Below are 17,121 nucleotides of genomic sequence, written 5' to 3'. Positions count from 1 at the left end.
AAAAGAAAAAAAAGGAAGACATACTTAGTTTGCTTGTTTTATATTCATTTTTGTTATTGCAAATTCGGACAACAGACCGCAGCATAGAGGGACATGGTAAAATACTGCTCAAATCTCAAGCTTATTAAGAATATACTTGTAAAGATAGAAGTATTTTTAATCTTCGGTGATGGGCATAAAAAATAAAAATTTATTATCAATTTACTCTTTATTGTTGTTGTTGTTGCTGCTTTTTTCATTTATTGTAATGTAATTGTTATTGTTTCGTTGAAAATATAATTTTCTCATCTAAGAATCGTTGCATGTACTGTACACATTTGTAGTGATTAATCTAACCAATCGGGGTTAGCAGAAAACTAAAATTAATGATCGGTTGTATAAAAATATAATTAAGGAAAGCGAGAAAAAAAAAGTATTTAAATTTAGTTGTTGTTTGACGTAAATAGAGTTAATAAATATTAATAATATCTATATGAATGATTTGTCGTCGATACTAAACACACTAAAAGCACACAATTCTCTAACAAGTTTAACTAAAATAATTCTCCTAGAAATTTTTTATACTTACATGTAACTAACTAAACATTTTTATTATTTATTATATATATATATATATATATATATATATGTATATATGTATATATATATATATATATATATATACATGGTTTTCTTGCAATACATACGAATGAGAATTAAACGAAACAATAACACAATACAAAAATGTTAAATTTCTCGTTTGTATATATAAACACAGATACACAACAATACTATTATTGTTGTTCTTTTTTTATTCTTTTTTTTTTTTACATTTCATTTAATATAGACGAAGATTAGATAGATAAACAAGAAAATGTAAAATGAAATGAAAAAATATAAATACCTTGTGCTGTTGTCGTTGCCGACAAGCTACCATTACCACCGCCACAACCGCCACAGTGTAAACTGCTTGCGCTACTGCTAAGACAAGTTGAGGCCGCTAACGCGGTATAATTGCCTTTTGGTGTGTAGACAAACGTATGAGGTTCACTTTTTTTGCCGCTCGATATTATCAATAATTGGACCGTGATCGGTTTTAAAATATTCTGATGAATATACGGCGGCACCGTGCAAATCAGATGAGTCTACGGCAAGTAGATAAAGTGAATAAATAAGTTCATGGGTAAAAATCGGTCTCCGACTAAACTCGAATTCTATTAATAATTTTTAATGACTTTAGTGACTTTGAATGAGAACAAGTTTTAAAGATCAGAAAAATAAACGATAATACGCAGTAAATGTAATATCGCTGCATACATGCATCACTATCTTGCAGTACAAATACGTTCCCCGTAATAAATACGATATAGCTACAGCAATGTAACAAAACCGTAAACATTTCCAAAATGCATTGGAACATTGCATTGGAACAATGCATCGCCACATTTTAGTCTTAAAAACGCACAAATGCACTTGTAACAGCGTGGGTTTAAATCGCAACGCGATAGAGTTTACATTAATTACAGCTATAGAGCGTTCTTCAGTCGGTAAGGCCGTAATACCTATCGATTGAATAAATACCCACTAGCCTGCGGCCTGTTCTTTTTTTCTTCTTCCTCTTTCCTCATTTCTTTTTTTTCACCGTCATCGCGTTACGTGAATAGAGGACATTCTTTGCATGATTGGTCATATCAAAAAAAACTATCGATGGGTATTTACTTAAATTGTCATAACGTTTGCAATTTAAAAAAAAAGAAAAAAATTCCCAGCTAAAATCTCATAAAAGGATTCATCATTTAAAACCTTATAATGTAAGAAAGTATGTGACTCTGTCTACATACAAGCCAGCAATAGGCAAAACGCTTTAATTTGTAGAATTGTAAAATATTTTAAACAGAACTTGGTACAATTAATAAAACTCTTTAGAGTGCATGTATGTATATTGGGTTTGTCCAAATATTTGCAACACGCATAACAAAGACACTTCAGAGAGTCCCTTATGTTGCATAATGTAAATGTAAATATTCCCGTCTAGCATGCAATTTTGAATCGATTCAGGCATATTCATTTATTTAACGAAAACACTGCAAATTACTGCACGCAGATTGGTATTCAAAATGGGCAGCGTAGTTCAAAGGCCCTACCATCAGTACAACGTGAACAGAGAGCATCTCTCAAAGGAAGAAGAATTAGATTTTTCGCTTATTTCTGCTGAGAGATATATCTAGTTCCAGAAACAATTTAACGAGCGATAACTAAATCATATTTCGCTGATCAAGGATATGTATACTGAACGTAAATATCAATTTTGCCCTGGCCGCAATAAATAAAATAGTTTCGCACTTTTTTTAGTTTGACGTAAACAGACAGTCACGCGTCAATTTCAGTTTATATAATCGCTCCTCACTCGTCTTTCTCCTCCGTCACCCTCCACTGATGCGATTCTTCGATTTCACTTTCTTTTATATATATATATATGTATAGATTAATATATATTTAAGTACCTGTTGAAGATATTCCTTATCGGGCATAACTGTCTGCTCCCAGCACGGCCCTATCAATGTTGATTGATGCATTACCGCAATATCAGCACATTTAAGGTCATCGACAGGATTATTACCATTACTATCATATAGTTCTTGAAATACCACATGCGTATCCTTTAGGAAGTTTTTACCAATTACAAACAACTCAAGACCTCCATCAACTGGGCAAGAATTTAATGATTTCTTACAAATTTCAGGAACACCAGGTGGTTGTGCTGAATAAATGATAGTAAAATGAAAGCGAAAACGAACACAAAAACGAAAACGAAAACGAAAATAGAAAACAATCGCGAAAAATGCAATTTGTCAATTTCATACTTACTGCATATAATTGGATTAGAGCAAACTTGCAATGTTTCTATAGTTCCATCGTCTAACGTGAGCTGGGTGCGGAACACCATACGGCATCGAGTTGATTTTTTTTTATTTTTCTGGGCAAGATGATCGGGAAAACGATGTTCAACATCGACGTTGCGTTCCTAAAAAATGATAAAAAGAAAAAGAAGAAGAAGAAAAAAAATTGAAATCGAATAAAATTTGTTAAACGACTTTCTTCGCTTAAATTTATTTACAAGTTTTTTTTTTTTTTTTTTTTTTGAAAAAAAATCTTCTAAAACAAAGTTCTTTTCATTAATAAGCGAATGGTTCACAGCCGGCCTGGTTCACAGATGGGATAAGTGAGCCTGCCTCAACTGCAACCTAATGGACAAATAGTTTTATTTTACCAGTTCTGTTAGTATAATAAAATAAAACATTTATACCTTTAAAATTCCAACGCAATCACAAGTTATGGTCATGTCTTGTTCGGGCTTAAAATCAATTTCAATAACCACAGTACCATCTACTTTTTTCTCATTGCATTGGGTGGAATTTTTACCGGCCACCTTGCAGGCTTGATAAAACATGTGCGGAGCTACACGGCCAATATCGGTACCAATAAATACTTGCAGAACGGCCAGTTTATTATAGCCAATCAAACGAACAATGGGGAAGCCATTGCCGCTTCGATCTTTAACCGCACCTCTGCTACCCTCAGTTTGATATCTAAACATATTTTCAATCATAATAATAGACAAAAAAGAATATGAAGGCGCACAATTCAAGCATAAGCATAACTAAAGTCTACCTAGCACGATGTTGCTGTTCAGGTTGCGAAACTATTTCCAATTGTATGCGACCGTCCGAAGAGGTGGCAACACTGTTTGGTGGCGTGAGTACTTGACGTTTATGAGCAACACGACTAATGACTCGAGAGCTGGGACCCATAAATCTAGAAAAGGATAATAATAAATGAAAATAAAAAAATAATAAAAATAAAAAAAAAAAAATTAAGTAAAAAACTTAAGCTAAATATAATTTACTTTTAATTTTTTAAAAACAATTTTGAAAAAATCAATGATAACACAGGGACAAAACAAACATTTTTTTCAAAAATACTATGATGAACATGAGATCGAAATAAGGTTTAACATAAAAAGTATATAAACATATTGCACAGTACAATAGAATGGGAAGAAGCGATAATTTTGCAAACACAAAGGAACACAATATTTCAAGTAAAGGCCAAAAATAATTTCAACAATAAAATATTGAAAGTCTTTATGGAAATCAATAGTTTTGCATAGTTATTGAACAAACAAGTGTTAAGCTTACTTTGTAGAAGACGTTACAATGGGGATAGCAGCAGGCACTGCAACCGGTGGCACGACGGCCAATATTGTTTCAACTACCGGCTCAGCGCTAGCACTGGCTATTTTACGTATAAAAGCATCTTCGCTGCAAGCATCATCATTATCCAGTAATTCGACTGGTGTAGTTTCCAACTTTTTACGTTTTATGCTACCGTGATAATGTGTTGTCATCGACATATGCAAATTATTAGTCGCTGGTGCCGTTGCGGCCACATTGTAACTTTGCTGTTGACGTTGCCCGTAATAATCATCAGAATCATCGGTGCAAAAATCTTCATCCTCATCGCCATCATCGGTATCACTTTTTGTATTATCATCGTCATTTAAAAATGGTAATCTTTTGGCTGGCCTTCTAGATCTACGATGGAATGGATGGGAGTTGGGATTTGTGGTTTGATTTAGTAAATAATTTGATAATAAATTGTAAATTAAGCCAATCATCTCATTGGAATATATATCAAAAAAATGCTTAACTTCTGAATATAAGTGTAAGTAAGTATCAAGTAGAAATCGTACAGCAGGACAAGGCCCACCATCAAGTGCTCTACACCTATTTACTCAATAGAATCGTTTTTATTAAGACTTTTAATAATAAGTTGTTATATGGGAAATGATCGAGAAACTGATCTGATCCGAATCATTTTGAAGAGCGCTCGTCGTCGGGCAAAAACGTACCGGTTTACCAAATTTCATCAAAATATCTTAAAAATTGTGACTTGTAGATTAAAGGCAAGAAAGTAAGAAAAAGCAAATCGAGGGGGAAATCCTGTATTCCCTGTGAAATATGTATGCGCCCGTGACTGTATTCGAAATTGCGGTCTTTTCATATAACTTCCCTGCTTTGGTGCATGTAAGCTGCAACATCAAATATAACTAAGGAAAGATCTTCATTGTCGTGTTCTTCCTCTTCATCATTATTGTCCTATAATTGTTTTACTAGATCTTATGCGACTGGATAATAATCAATTTCGTGTAGGTTACCCATATCTTCTTCCTTTTCAAAAATATCCCCATTTTCAAGTCCAACGAGTGTATCCACGATATGTCCGCGATATATCTTGTAGTCGCCTGCCTAGACATCGTATAAAGCAAAGCAAAATGAGCCAAAAAACAAAGAAACCACAAGCACTCGCTTATTATTACTTCTGTGAGAAACGGAAAAAATACACATCTTGTTACATACACTATTTCCAAAAAAACCGGCATATATCAAATATAATTGTCAAATACAACATCAAAACGTTGATAGCTTACATAACAATAAATGAAAAGTAATTTTTTTTCAATTGGATAAATCATTCGTCCACTCCAAGTAACACACTGAACTTTATCGCCCACCAAATTCACATGTTACCCGCCAAAGGTAATGACAAGTTTTCTCTTTCACACATGATTTATTGTCTACGAGTATCAACATGCATTCGAAAGCGCACACACTAAGGTTTTAAATAAAATTAAATGAAACTAGAATGTAGATAACTGGCAACAATATGCATTTAAGGGTTAAACTAAAAGTCACATTTTTAACACTAATACCAACCAAACAGCGCACCGTTAAGTTATAGGTAGAATATGTATGTATATAAAAATCTTCTTTGCCCTATTTCATCTCTAGACGGTTCTATAATTTATTCCGTTTAATTGATGTTGACATACACGTATCCATATATATAGTAGACGTCCGTATTTGAATAAAAACAAATATTTCGGTATAATGTTTAAATTAATTTTATATACAGCAAGTGAGACACTTATAATTGGCTGGGGCCGATTCACATCTCACATACTCTCTCATTAAAATTTTTGCCGCCCCATGTTTTTATTCATGGTTACAAAAATTTAAATGGGATAAAAATTACCATCCACCTTAAAGTCCACTAGAAGGTATTGTTAAGAAGAAGTCGTGATATTCACCATAATTAATTTAGAATTAACATACTGAGCTTGTCGCATTTTGCTCTCGAGGTCCTTTTATTTCCTACCCTTATTGATGGTATTGCTAAAACAAAATGAATCCATCATGTCGCGGTGGCTACCACGAAATGCTTATAACGCACTTTTGGACAGACAATATACATCAATTTGGCGAATGTGCAGAATAATCTTAAGCATTCTGCCTTGTTTACCTTAGGGTTTCTAAGCATTACAACCTCAAAAAAGTGGAAAAAGGAAAACTTAATCACTCGTAACTTTGTGTTCAGTTTCTGCATTATCGCGGACGTGTTCCCCGATCGATTTGACACATTTTCAATACCAAAGTGCGAGCAAAAACTTCCCATGTTTCTATCGAAGAGAGTGTCAACAACACACACGACACTGGCTCACAGATAAACAGACGGACAGATATGGTTTAATCGATTCAGAATTTCCCGCTGATGAAGAATGGCTATAATTTATAGAGTCTATGAAGTTTCCTTTTGGGTGTTGCAAACATCATGACAAATTGAGTATATTCCTACTCTTCGATGACGGGTATAAGAATGAAACAATTTGCACTAAAGGAATGCGAAGAAAATTCAAATAACAATAACAAAGACAACATGAACATCATGTTACGGTATATATACATAAGCGAAATCAACAGTTAGTCTATCTAATCTAAATAAATAGAGCATTAGGCACGTGTGGTGATCGACTAAACAAAAGCGATGTGCATTGCATGCATACATACATCTAAGCCTGTAAATATGAACCAATATGGGCGCTTCCCCACAGAAGTTAATAAATTTCGAATAATTAAAAATTTTTATGCCTTCGCTATAGTAAATGGAAAGGTGGTTCTTTAATATAAAAATTTTATGAAATAATCTTTTGAAAATATCGTGCAAACAATTAAACGTTCCATCAGAATATGGTGAAATGAGTGAATACCGTAGTTAGTAAAACCATCATCTATATTCAAATCGGACTCTGTATACTAGCTTTAAGTTTTTAACTTAATAACGCACCCGTAGAATGACATTCAGATGTACGAGGGGTATTGATTTTTAGATAGTACGAATGCGTTAAAATTTTATAACATTTCGATCATTAGTTTTTAATGGCGCTACTTCGGCAATTTTGCAAACCAGCCGATCAATTTGAAATCGAGTGCATTCCGAGGATGAAATACTGCTTTTTGATGAGAAAGCATTTGCTTGAAGAATGTTATCGACACTTTCATCTGTCGGACTTCTTTGAACTTCTTTTTCCCCCACCTACCATTTACAGCGTCATTAGAGTAGAGTAGAGTAGAGATGAATGTAAATGAGATATCCGGGCAGCGAGTCGTTGTTCAATATTGTACCAAAAAAATCGAACTTTTCATGTATTACGCCCATTGTTTAGCCCAATTGTTTCGATTATTAGACGTGGTACTTTTTGGGGATGGTTTCGTACTGCACGCTTAGCCGACCCGAGAATAAGACACTCAAGAATATTTGACCTTATTGTCGACGTTATTGGTTCGCATTCTCTGCCGCATGGTTACTCAGACTTTGGAAATTGTAGCGTATCCATTGTCCATCTCTTGTAAGGATTTAGCTGTGCTATCCTTTGAATTAAGCAGACAAAGTAAAGTTTCCCCCAAATTGCATTTTTGGGCGCAAAACTACATCTATTCAAAATTCCAAGAAACTAGATTGTGTGTAGCTTAAAGAAATTAGTGTGTAGCTTAAAGACAAACGCAGAAGTCACAACTTTATTCTATACTCTACGGTACTAATTCCAACCTCTCTTGTCGAAGCCGACCGAGTTAAATTGTACTCGTAAAGAAAGTAAGAGGAATGAATATTTTAATAATTATCAAATATGTTAACGGATATGTTGAGTTGTCGGGAATAATATATTATCGAACGATATATTCCAGATGATTGTATAAAGGGGCTTTTATGCCTTTGCAAGATCTCTTTCACTAAGTGATATGATTTAGATATTATCGATGATGTCTCATCATCACACAAGCCCAGCCTATTCATCCATACTCAATATTATACTCAATTGTTGTTCATCTTCTACTTTCCTCTTTCGCAATATTGTCTGAAATGTCTAAGAGAAGGCGCTTAATTGCTCTTAACATAAAGCTGCAAATATGGTATTTAAAGCAAGCAAAGCGATCAACTTTGATATATTAAAAAAATGTGTTGTGAGTTTTTCGACAACCCAATAGTGGTTTGAATGAAGAAAGCGTATACGAATAAATAGCCATAATAAATAAAGAAGATAGCCTATGTTAGCATCAAAAGAAGTGTGAATAAAAAGCCTATTAAGTAGACAAGCTATGAATGGCAAGACCGACCAACGTAAATAATTATAATTGCTTGTAAATAATTATAATAAGCTTGTTAAGTATTGATTGGGTTGCATTTCCAAAACCTGATATCGAAAAGAAATCGAGATAAAAATATTGAAAAACTATTTCAAATACTAATGTAGTTTGATATTCCACATAAAATGAACTTTTTCAAATTTTATGCTGCATCGAAAGGGTGGAGAAGTCCTCCAAAAACTATATTCAAAAAAAGAATCGACTAATTATATTATTGCTGTGTCACATTGATTAATTTTTATTCCCTAAACCGCGTGTGGTGCAAAAATATATTCGATTAGTGTGGATGTATGCAACAACTAGAACGTGGGAGAGACTCACGTTTTATTATGCCGTTCGATTGAGAATCACTGCCTATCTGTCAGCTCGCCTGTGTATCCTGTGTGTTTTCCTACGCTTAACTTGGTACACCGACCTGTTTTCGCCCAAAGACGGAAACTATTGAAAATGGTTCGCATCTCGAGCACTTTTGGTTTTTTGAAAAAGTCATTTTACGAATGACTCTAAGTTAAGCGAATCGATGTAGGGCATTTCGTACCGCACTTTAGTGTCGTTTCTTGTTAATAATCAATTCTTTGCCTTGCCAATTAGTAAAACATATAATTTCGTTTTCTTTCTTTTCTTTTCTTTTTTAGTTAAAACATTTTCACTCTCATCGCCTGCATGTGCACAGTAAATAATTATATGCATATTTGTTGTTTGTGTTTCATACTCTTGAATTTGCCTGAATTTCATGTGAGAATAAAAATAGAATTAAAAACAAAAAATTTAAATCAAATTTAACAATAACAACATTACAGTATGAAGTGGCGGCGGCGATAGCACTTTGCTTCTGAACGTTTTAATTAATATACAAAAAAAAAAAAAAGAAAAGAAAAAATAATTATATGAAAAACAAAAGCAAAGAAAAAAAAAAAAACAGTTTATAATTAACTTAAAATATTTGTTAAAGGCTCATTGCACTAAAATAATTATGACACTTGGATCCATTGAGAAATTAAAATATATATAACCGAAAAAGAAAACCACGCTCGTTTTCAACTGAGACTTACTTGGCTTACTTTATTTTCTTATCAGAATTCGTTTCTCGATTGGGCGGTACACATGTCGAACAACGAACTTCGCAATGAATGAACCCATATTGCATACTGAAGGCATTGCCTTCTCTTTATTCGCGATTGTCGAATTTTTCGCCTATGAAAACGTGAGTGATTTAGGCATAAGCCCACTAGGCTTCACTTGGCATACTCATAAAAGCTTCTAATGTAAGCGGCTGCTGAACACCCTTGCAAAGTAACACCAAATTGCGTTGGTATTAAATTAAACAACTACAAAACACTCTGGATAGGCACACGTTTATAATGAATAAAAGACTAATTTCTGTGTATTTAGTTCACGGGATAAGTATAGAGTGAAGTACATAATTTCTTCCTTGTTCAGACACACACTTTGCTCGGAAAGTAATTGAGTTTTTTTTCCAAACAGAGGAATTAATTTTATTCTTTCATGCACAACTTCACACTAAATTCGCATAATCGTTATATATATTGGCAGCTGATGTAGTAAGGCTTGCTTGTGAAAATGTTAGGTTGATTCTACGCAGTAGCTTTCGTTTGATGCCCTTTCAGTTTTTCATTATCGAAAAGATAAACATTATCCGATGGGTACGGCAAAGAAGTGCTGACACAAAAGTGAATTGCAAAATTGATGCATCACATTTCTTCGAAATTGTTTTATTAGGATTCAAATTTGCTGAAATATAATTATAAACGATCCACATTACATAGCGAGATGGAAAAGAATGTCTAAGCGTTCGATGAAAAAATACTTCACTTTACCTAATGGAGTCACTTGCGATTTTTATCTAGAATTCCGTCCAACGCCGTCTTGTTAAACTAAACTCTATCGGTATTCCTATCAAATTGGAGCATATTTTGAGAAACGAAATTCCATATAGGTTCTATGGGTGCTGGAAGGTCTCTATTTCTCACTGTCACTTATGTCGGGATGAGATTAAAATGCTCGCCGATATTGGGTACAAAATGTTGGGCGAAAGAAATCTAAATATTTATTGTATAAATGCCAGATTATATTCTAAAAATATTCACACAACAAATTAGGAAATGATGTGCAAAACTATTTATATAATGAAAACAAAGTCCGATAATTTAATAAAAATTTCATTTTACCTATTTGTATCCATTCATAGAGAATAAGAGGAGAGCTCTCATCATGTACAAAGTTTAAGATAATTTGGTTTTGTTTTTGTTTTTTTTTTTATTTTTATTTTCTATCCTTATCAAAAGATTCTTCAAATAAGTCCAAGATATTTTCGATTGGTATGAATAAGTTTTCCTTCTCCTTTTCTTATCATCGGAATTTCTTTAAGGACATATTTACACGGTGAGGTTAATTTCGGTGATTTTATAAAATCATTTCACTTACTTCCGGCTTGTTTAAGTATAAACAAGAAGCTGACTGCCGTGGTAGTACAGATTCCATACGTTTGACGGTTTTATTGTAATGTAACCATTGGTTTGTTTCTTATAAAATAAACATGCGAGCACACAATCACAATTACAAAAACACTATTGCATTTTAATATATTTCGCAATTTCACAAAAAAGCAGTGTGGCCAGTGTTGTCCATCCGTCCTTACGTGTATATCGCATACGCTATCCACTCCTATATGCAATCGACAAATCTGACTTGTACTAAGTTACAAAGGTTTTTCTTAAGCACCGGCAAGTATTCGATACTGATTTAAAAGTCTCCCTTTCAGAGTTCTACAGCAAAAAGTTCTCAACTTGCGGTTTCGTTTTTTTTTTTTTTTTTTTTTCATAATGTATGTAACACTCAAAAAGGAGCCTCACAGACGCTATATATATTTTCTTGATCAGCGTGAAATTCTGAATTGATTAAGCCATGTCTGTCCGTCTGTGAGGTGTTTGTTATTGGCACACTTCTAGTCGCAAAAATGCAGATATCAATTTCATATTTGGTTCAAAACATTGAAAGTTCTTACACGCAGGTTGGTATTGAAAATGGGCTAAATTGATTAAAACAGAAGCCCGCAGTGAAGTGTAAATTGAACGCAGCTCCGTTTTTCTTAATGAAAATTTGTGGGTTAGACGATAGGACGATAGTATCCACATTTACTTTACGAAACACACCACACTCTTTACGTGCAAAAATGGAAAAAATCCGCCATGCTCACGCACAGTTGCAAGTGATTACATTATATTTCCTTGCACTTTTTTGACAGACAAGTTTAAATTGATTTAGAAGATGATTCTAAATCGACCGGTATAGTGAAAGGTGACCATATCGCCAATTGTTTTGGGTGTTGCATACATTCGCACAAACCCAATATATACCCATGGGGGATATAATAGTTACTACACGTATATATACATTTAAAATTATTATTAGCTTTCAAACAAACATTGAGTTGTCTTTTTTGTATTGTTAATGGGTAAATAAAATATGAAATATATGTTATGTGGGGCACTTTTGAGTTGTCCATCCGAAGTGTTACCGTCATAGGAGTTCTTCGGATAGCATAAATTTTGTTATACTGTATATCAGGAACAACTTTAGCTACTTTAAATGCTGCCTCGACACGCTACTGGTGCTGTTGATAGAACAAATGAGATAATGGGATTATAAAATCTACGGATGTAGCAGTAAATTTCCTAAATACATTCTCAAATCTGTCAATGTAGGATGAGTTTCGCGTTTTGCTTGGACAATGAGAGACAAGATTTACTGGTTTTCAATCAAATTCAAGTACAAATATATGTGCGCTTTTATTAGCTTACTGCAAATAATTCTTCTAATTACTTTAAAAAGCATATGCAGTCGACTTTGAATCGAGCCTATGCGATGTGCAAAAACATGCTTAAAATGCAAAACGAAACACATAGAACGTAATGTGTAAAGGCATAATTACACACAAGTATTTATTATCTTTGCATTTAATTATTTATAGAAAGAAGTTTGCGCTTAAAACGATTGTTTTTAATTTCATGATTTATATAAACAATACAGAAAATATTTAAATACAAAACTTTTCTTTAATCTCCTACAACAAGTTTTACGTTCAATGCATTTTTTTCCCCCTTTTCCTTTTCATTTTATTTTATTTTGTTTACATATTATTTTTACGAATTTTCGGGATTTTCTAGGAGATATTTTAGCAATTATACGATATTATCGAGAGACTGCGAAAGTTCGCGTTTGAGCAGCCGTTAAGGTGATATTATCTATGCGTATAGGCATGATAGTGATCAGGAAGGACTATATGGTCAAGAAATGAGAAAGGAGTGTTGTTTGCCTAAGTTCAAATTGAAAGTGGGGGAGTGGCACGGTTAAAAAACAAGCATCTTCTTCAAGAAACTTCTTTTCGAAGGAAATTGTAAGAGAATTTTTGACTTATTTCATAGAAGCGAATTATTTTGCTGATGAAGAACAATTCTTTTGCAGAAGTTGATGGAAATTTCAACAAATAAGATGTAAAGAAAATGGCGAATGTGGTCATATATCGAAAAGTTTTTCAATGTCTGCTGAACGACCTGAAATTTAATCTGCATGGAAGAAGCAAATTAAAAAACTGCAGTTAAGACTAAGTACAGGGAGATGCCTTTTTGTTGACGGGCGTGCGAAATAAAAACTAATGAAACGCAATTGCGTTCTCTTAGAGTGCTTGCAACCCACATGCCGAAATATATTTAAAATATTAACAATTACTAATTGATAATCGCTTCTCAGCAATTCGTTGAGTAGTAGAATCTCTATCGCAACAAAGTTGATCTTTGCACGCTTCGGTCCGTTTCCAAAAAGAATTTTTACATCAGACATTGCATAGGCAGACAAAGGATCATGTCTAACTCGATTAGAACTTAATTCTGATCAAAACTTTATCCAATTTATAGCGTCTCTGAACTGTCCTCCTGAGAGCTTAGAACGTTTTGACAAAGTGAATACGCCTTCATCATTTCGACCAACGAATAACGCTTCGCTTATATTTCGCTATTAAAGTACCCCAGACGGACAGACAAGCTTAAGTCGATTCGGAAAACGATGTTGAGAACCGACTATATCGGAAAGTGTATTCATCTAACGCTCTTCTAGGTCTCTACGTAGGGTATGAAAAAATTCACTTTCCTGCCTATAAGCAGAGATTTTGAATGATATTCTTAAAAAAATTGTAGGTTTTTTTGGACTGCGTCAAGGAAAAGCACTTTTGCTTCGTAAGAACCGCCATATCTCCCTTTTCGGATAAAACCGTTTTATAAAACCAAAAACCTGTCCTTTCATATAGAAAACCCCGTACATTAAAAAATCTTCTTAACTCTTTTCTTATGAATTTAAGAAACGTAAAGTAAATACATCCGTTAAGTCCGTCCGTCGAGCTATCCAAAGGTGCATTTCATTGAAATAAATACTTGTCCGCTATGGTCGAGACCGATGAAAAAAAAGACTTACAGTAAGAAGAATATATATATTTCATATTGTTATATTGACCAAGCCTATAGCCCAATATGATTCGTACACTCTTATTCCGTCGATCATAATTATACTTAAAAGACGTACAAACAGAAACATGAGTTGCATACACCTTTTTGATTAGACGAATCGATCATATTGCATATATTTAGCAAAACTTTGTTTCTTTCTTTTCTATCACCGTAAATCAATTCTAATATTCAACAAGTAAGAAAATTATATTCGATCGTGAACTAATCTTTTATACCCGGTCAGCATTACAATAAAAAAAGACAAAACAAGTAAAAGAATTACATTTTAATGCTCAATAATATGGAGTGAAGATGGCTGATGTTTTCTACTTTGTGTAGATCTTGTAGACGTGTCCCGTGAAGAGTTTCGACCAGTTCCATATTGTTTTGCAAAGTGGTAGACAATATCTTCATTTACGCTAACGAGAGATTGTTTACCAAAAATACTACACAGCCGCGAAGACGTACAGATATATGGACGGACATGCAGGTGTTTTGAAGCATGTTTTTGCAATCGCTTGTTTTGCATTTGATCGTTCATATCGTCGATCATATATTGGGTAGGCGCGTACAACTTTTGCTGTTTTTACAGTACAGGTCCTACAGTATCGTCCATAGTGTATGCATTGAAGCTTTTGCACGTTTATTTGCTATAGTGTATTAGTATAGAGCAAAAAACCGATTTTTTTTATTACTTTTAGAAAACAAAAATTTCCTCAGTTTATGTCGTACTATGGGCGTTTATTTTCAATATGAACGTGCATACAAGAACTTTTAATGCTTCTGTCAATTTGAAGTTGATAGCTTCGTTTTTGCGGCAAGACAACGGACATTACACAGACAAACAGACGAGTATATTTAAATCGATTCGGATTGGGGTCTCTGAAGCGTCCTTCTGGGTGTTACAAATGTTTTGACAAAATGACTGTAACCCCGTTCCGCGTTGATGGGTATAAAAATATTGTTCTCATCTGTAAATACACACTGTTTTCATTGTTTCGGCCCTTATATATATTATAATATTATAAAATGCCCTACAAATACAAATTGTTGATGCAGTTAAAATATTTCTCTCCTAATGAAAAATTTCTATTTTCTGGTATTGAAAGGTATAATAAAATTGCGAAAATTTATAATTATTATGGGTAAATAATAGGCTGGTTGTTTCTGGCATAATAGCTAGCGTTCGTTTATTTCTTATTTATCAAATTGTTTACAATTATTTTACTGCTACCAATACTAAATTGCTTGATAGAGTATTAGCTTTTTAGCGAGCACCTGAACGTGCTGCAAGTACGCCCTCGTAAGTTTTTGAGGGATACATCAAAAATCATGGAGTAAATGCGAAACAATTTAATCTTTAACAAAAGAAGAGACTGCGCAGTAGGGTAAAGCAGTACGTAGGCGAACAACGAAAAGTAGTGCAAAGTCGATATTATAGAAATATAGATTTGCAAAAAAAATTTACTGAATTATTCCGTGGATGATGTTTTAGCAACTTTACGAAAATGGGAGAACTTGACCATGCCTGCCCAATATTATAGTATATCAAAATTTAATTATTTTTTCAATAACACGCAGAGCTAGGCTTCAAAAATCGCATAAAATATTTAAATCCTTGGCCAGTTCCAGATTTGGAATACATATAAACATGTTTGTCCGCCCATATGTCCGTCTGTCCAACTAAAGCTACTCAATCAGCCTTGGTATATCCACATGAATTAGTATTCTGTGGATACTGATGCCAGTGGCGGCATTAGGCTCCACTTTTCGCGGCGAACGATACCAAATTGCTGCACTGTAGTGAGCATCTGTTTTGTGACCAATTGATATAGTTGAATATCTTAGGAATATAGTTTCGGTGAAACGTGTAGCCAGTGAAGAAGGGAGGACAGCTTTGGCGAAAAAGTTTTCAGTAAAAACCACCGATTCAACATTTTGCTCATTCTGCCCAAAGTGGCAGTTTAAGTGGGACTACCTACGTCGTGAATAATTTTTAATAGCCGATATTTATTGGTAAAACACCATTAGAGCATATAAGTAGAGAGGTTATAAAAAGGCATCAGACTCCAAAAACTTCAAAATGTTACCAAAGAACGGATTATTTGCTCTGCTGCATATGCTCTACTTGCAGTTACAGTTGATATAACGGGGAACGAATGTGTGTAGCAAAGAATTTTAAATGCTTGGTTGATCTTCAACCTTCCTAGGGTAAAGAATTTTCTGCTGTGACGACTCCCGCCTTCAAATCTGTAGGTGAGTACTCTCTTTATTACAATTCCAGGACTCGAAATTCAAATTTTTTTTGACCTAAAAAAAAAAAGATCTACATATCAATCTAAGGCAAGTCTAATCTGTCTTGCGGATGGCAAACATCTGAGTTACGGTAAATATATATCAAAGTGAATTAAATTGTTTTTTCCCAAAATGCCGTATAAGAAACATGCTGTCCAGAACACAATTGTGCTACTCGTATACTCAAATAATAGCTAATCCTTTGAAATTCATCTTAGTGTTGCTAAGGTGGCGTAGGTCACACAATACTCGAAATAATTCATGGCATTCGCTCAATAAATCGACTAATCATTGTTTCGAAAGTGCTTTTTTCATTATTTAACTGCTGTAGAACATATTTTGGGCGGATTCAAAATTAATGTCTAGAATTTATTTTTTTCTTTTTTTTTTTTTTACTCCAGATATACAATATTAAGTTTCTTTATCATAAATTATGCTTTTTTCAAATAATCAAAATCAGGCGGACCGACGAAAAGTTTGTGAGTCTCAAATTGATCAAAGACTATGACTATAAAGCGAATAATAAATTTAGCATATTATCCAACGCAGGTAGCGCGTCGTACAAGTATTTCTTAAAAACAAGGAAATATTTTTTTAATGAGCATGAAATAATTCAATTTAAAATTAAAGTAAATAAAAAAAATATTTAAAAAAAATTTCGTTTTACAAAAAAAATAAAAAATTTATAAAAATATTAATGCGACTTACCTTGAGGCAGGTATAGTTCTGATCAAATGTTGATGTTGCTGTTGCTGTTGCTGCTGCTGCTGCTGCTGCTGCTGCTG

General features: G+C 33.7%; 1 protein-coding gene across 1 annotated transcript in view; it reads right to left on the bottom strand.

Moving 5' to 3' along the window:
• The window catches only part of LOC119634090, a 61,498-nt gene that overhangs the window by 22,079 nt on the left and 22,298 nt on the right, over positions 1-17,121 (bottom strand). Inside the window, exons 5-11 of the mRNA XM_038028032.1 lie at positions 17,045-17,116; positions 4,179-4,574; positions 3,652-3,795; positions 3,287-3,569; positions 2,848-3,004; positions 2,484-2,740; positions 884-1,124 (exon numbers count right to left, since the gene is read on the bottom strand). Coding sequence (XP_037883960.1) covers positions 884-1,124; positions 2,484-2,740; positions 2,848-3,004; positions 3,287-3,569; positions 3,652-3,795; positions 4,179-4,574; positions 17,045-17,116 — 1,550 coding nt within the window. The remainder of the gene's footprint in view (positions 1-883; positions 1,125-2,483; positions 2,741-2,847; positions 3,005-3,286; positions 3,570-3,651; positions 3,796-4,178; positions 4,575-17,044; positions 17,117-17,121) is intronic.

Source organism: Glossina fuscipes, unplaced genomic scaffold (assembly GCF_014805625.2).
Source record: "Glossina fuscipes isolate IAEA_lab_2018 unplaced genomic scaffold, Yale_Gfus_2 0, whole genome shotgun sequence".
Lineage (NCBI taxonomy): Eukaryota > Metazoa > Arthropoda > Insecta > Diptera > Glossinidae > Glossina > Glossina fuscipes.
This window is presented reverse-complemented; position numbering and strand designations above follow the sequence as displayed.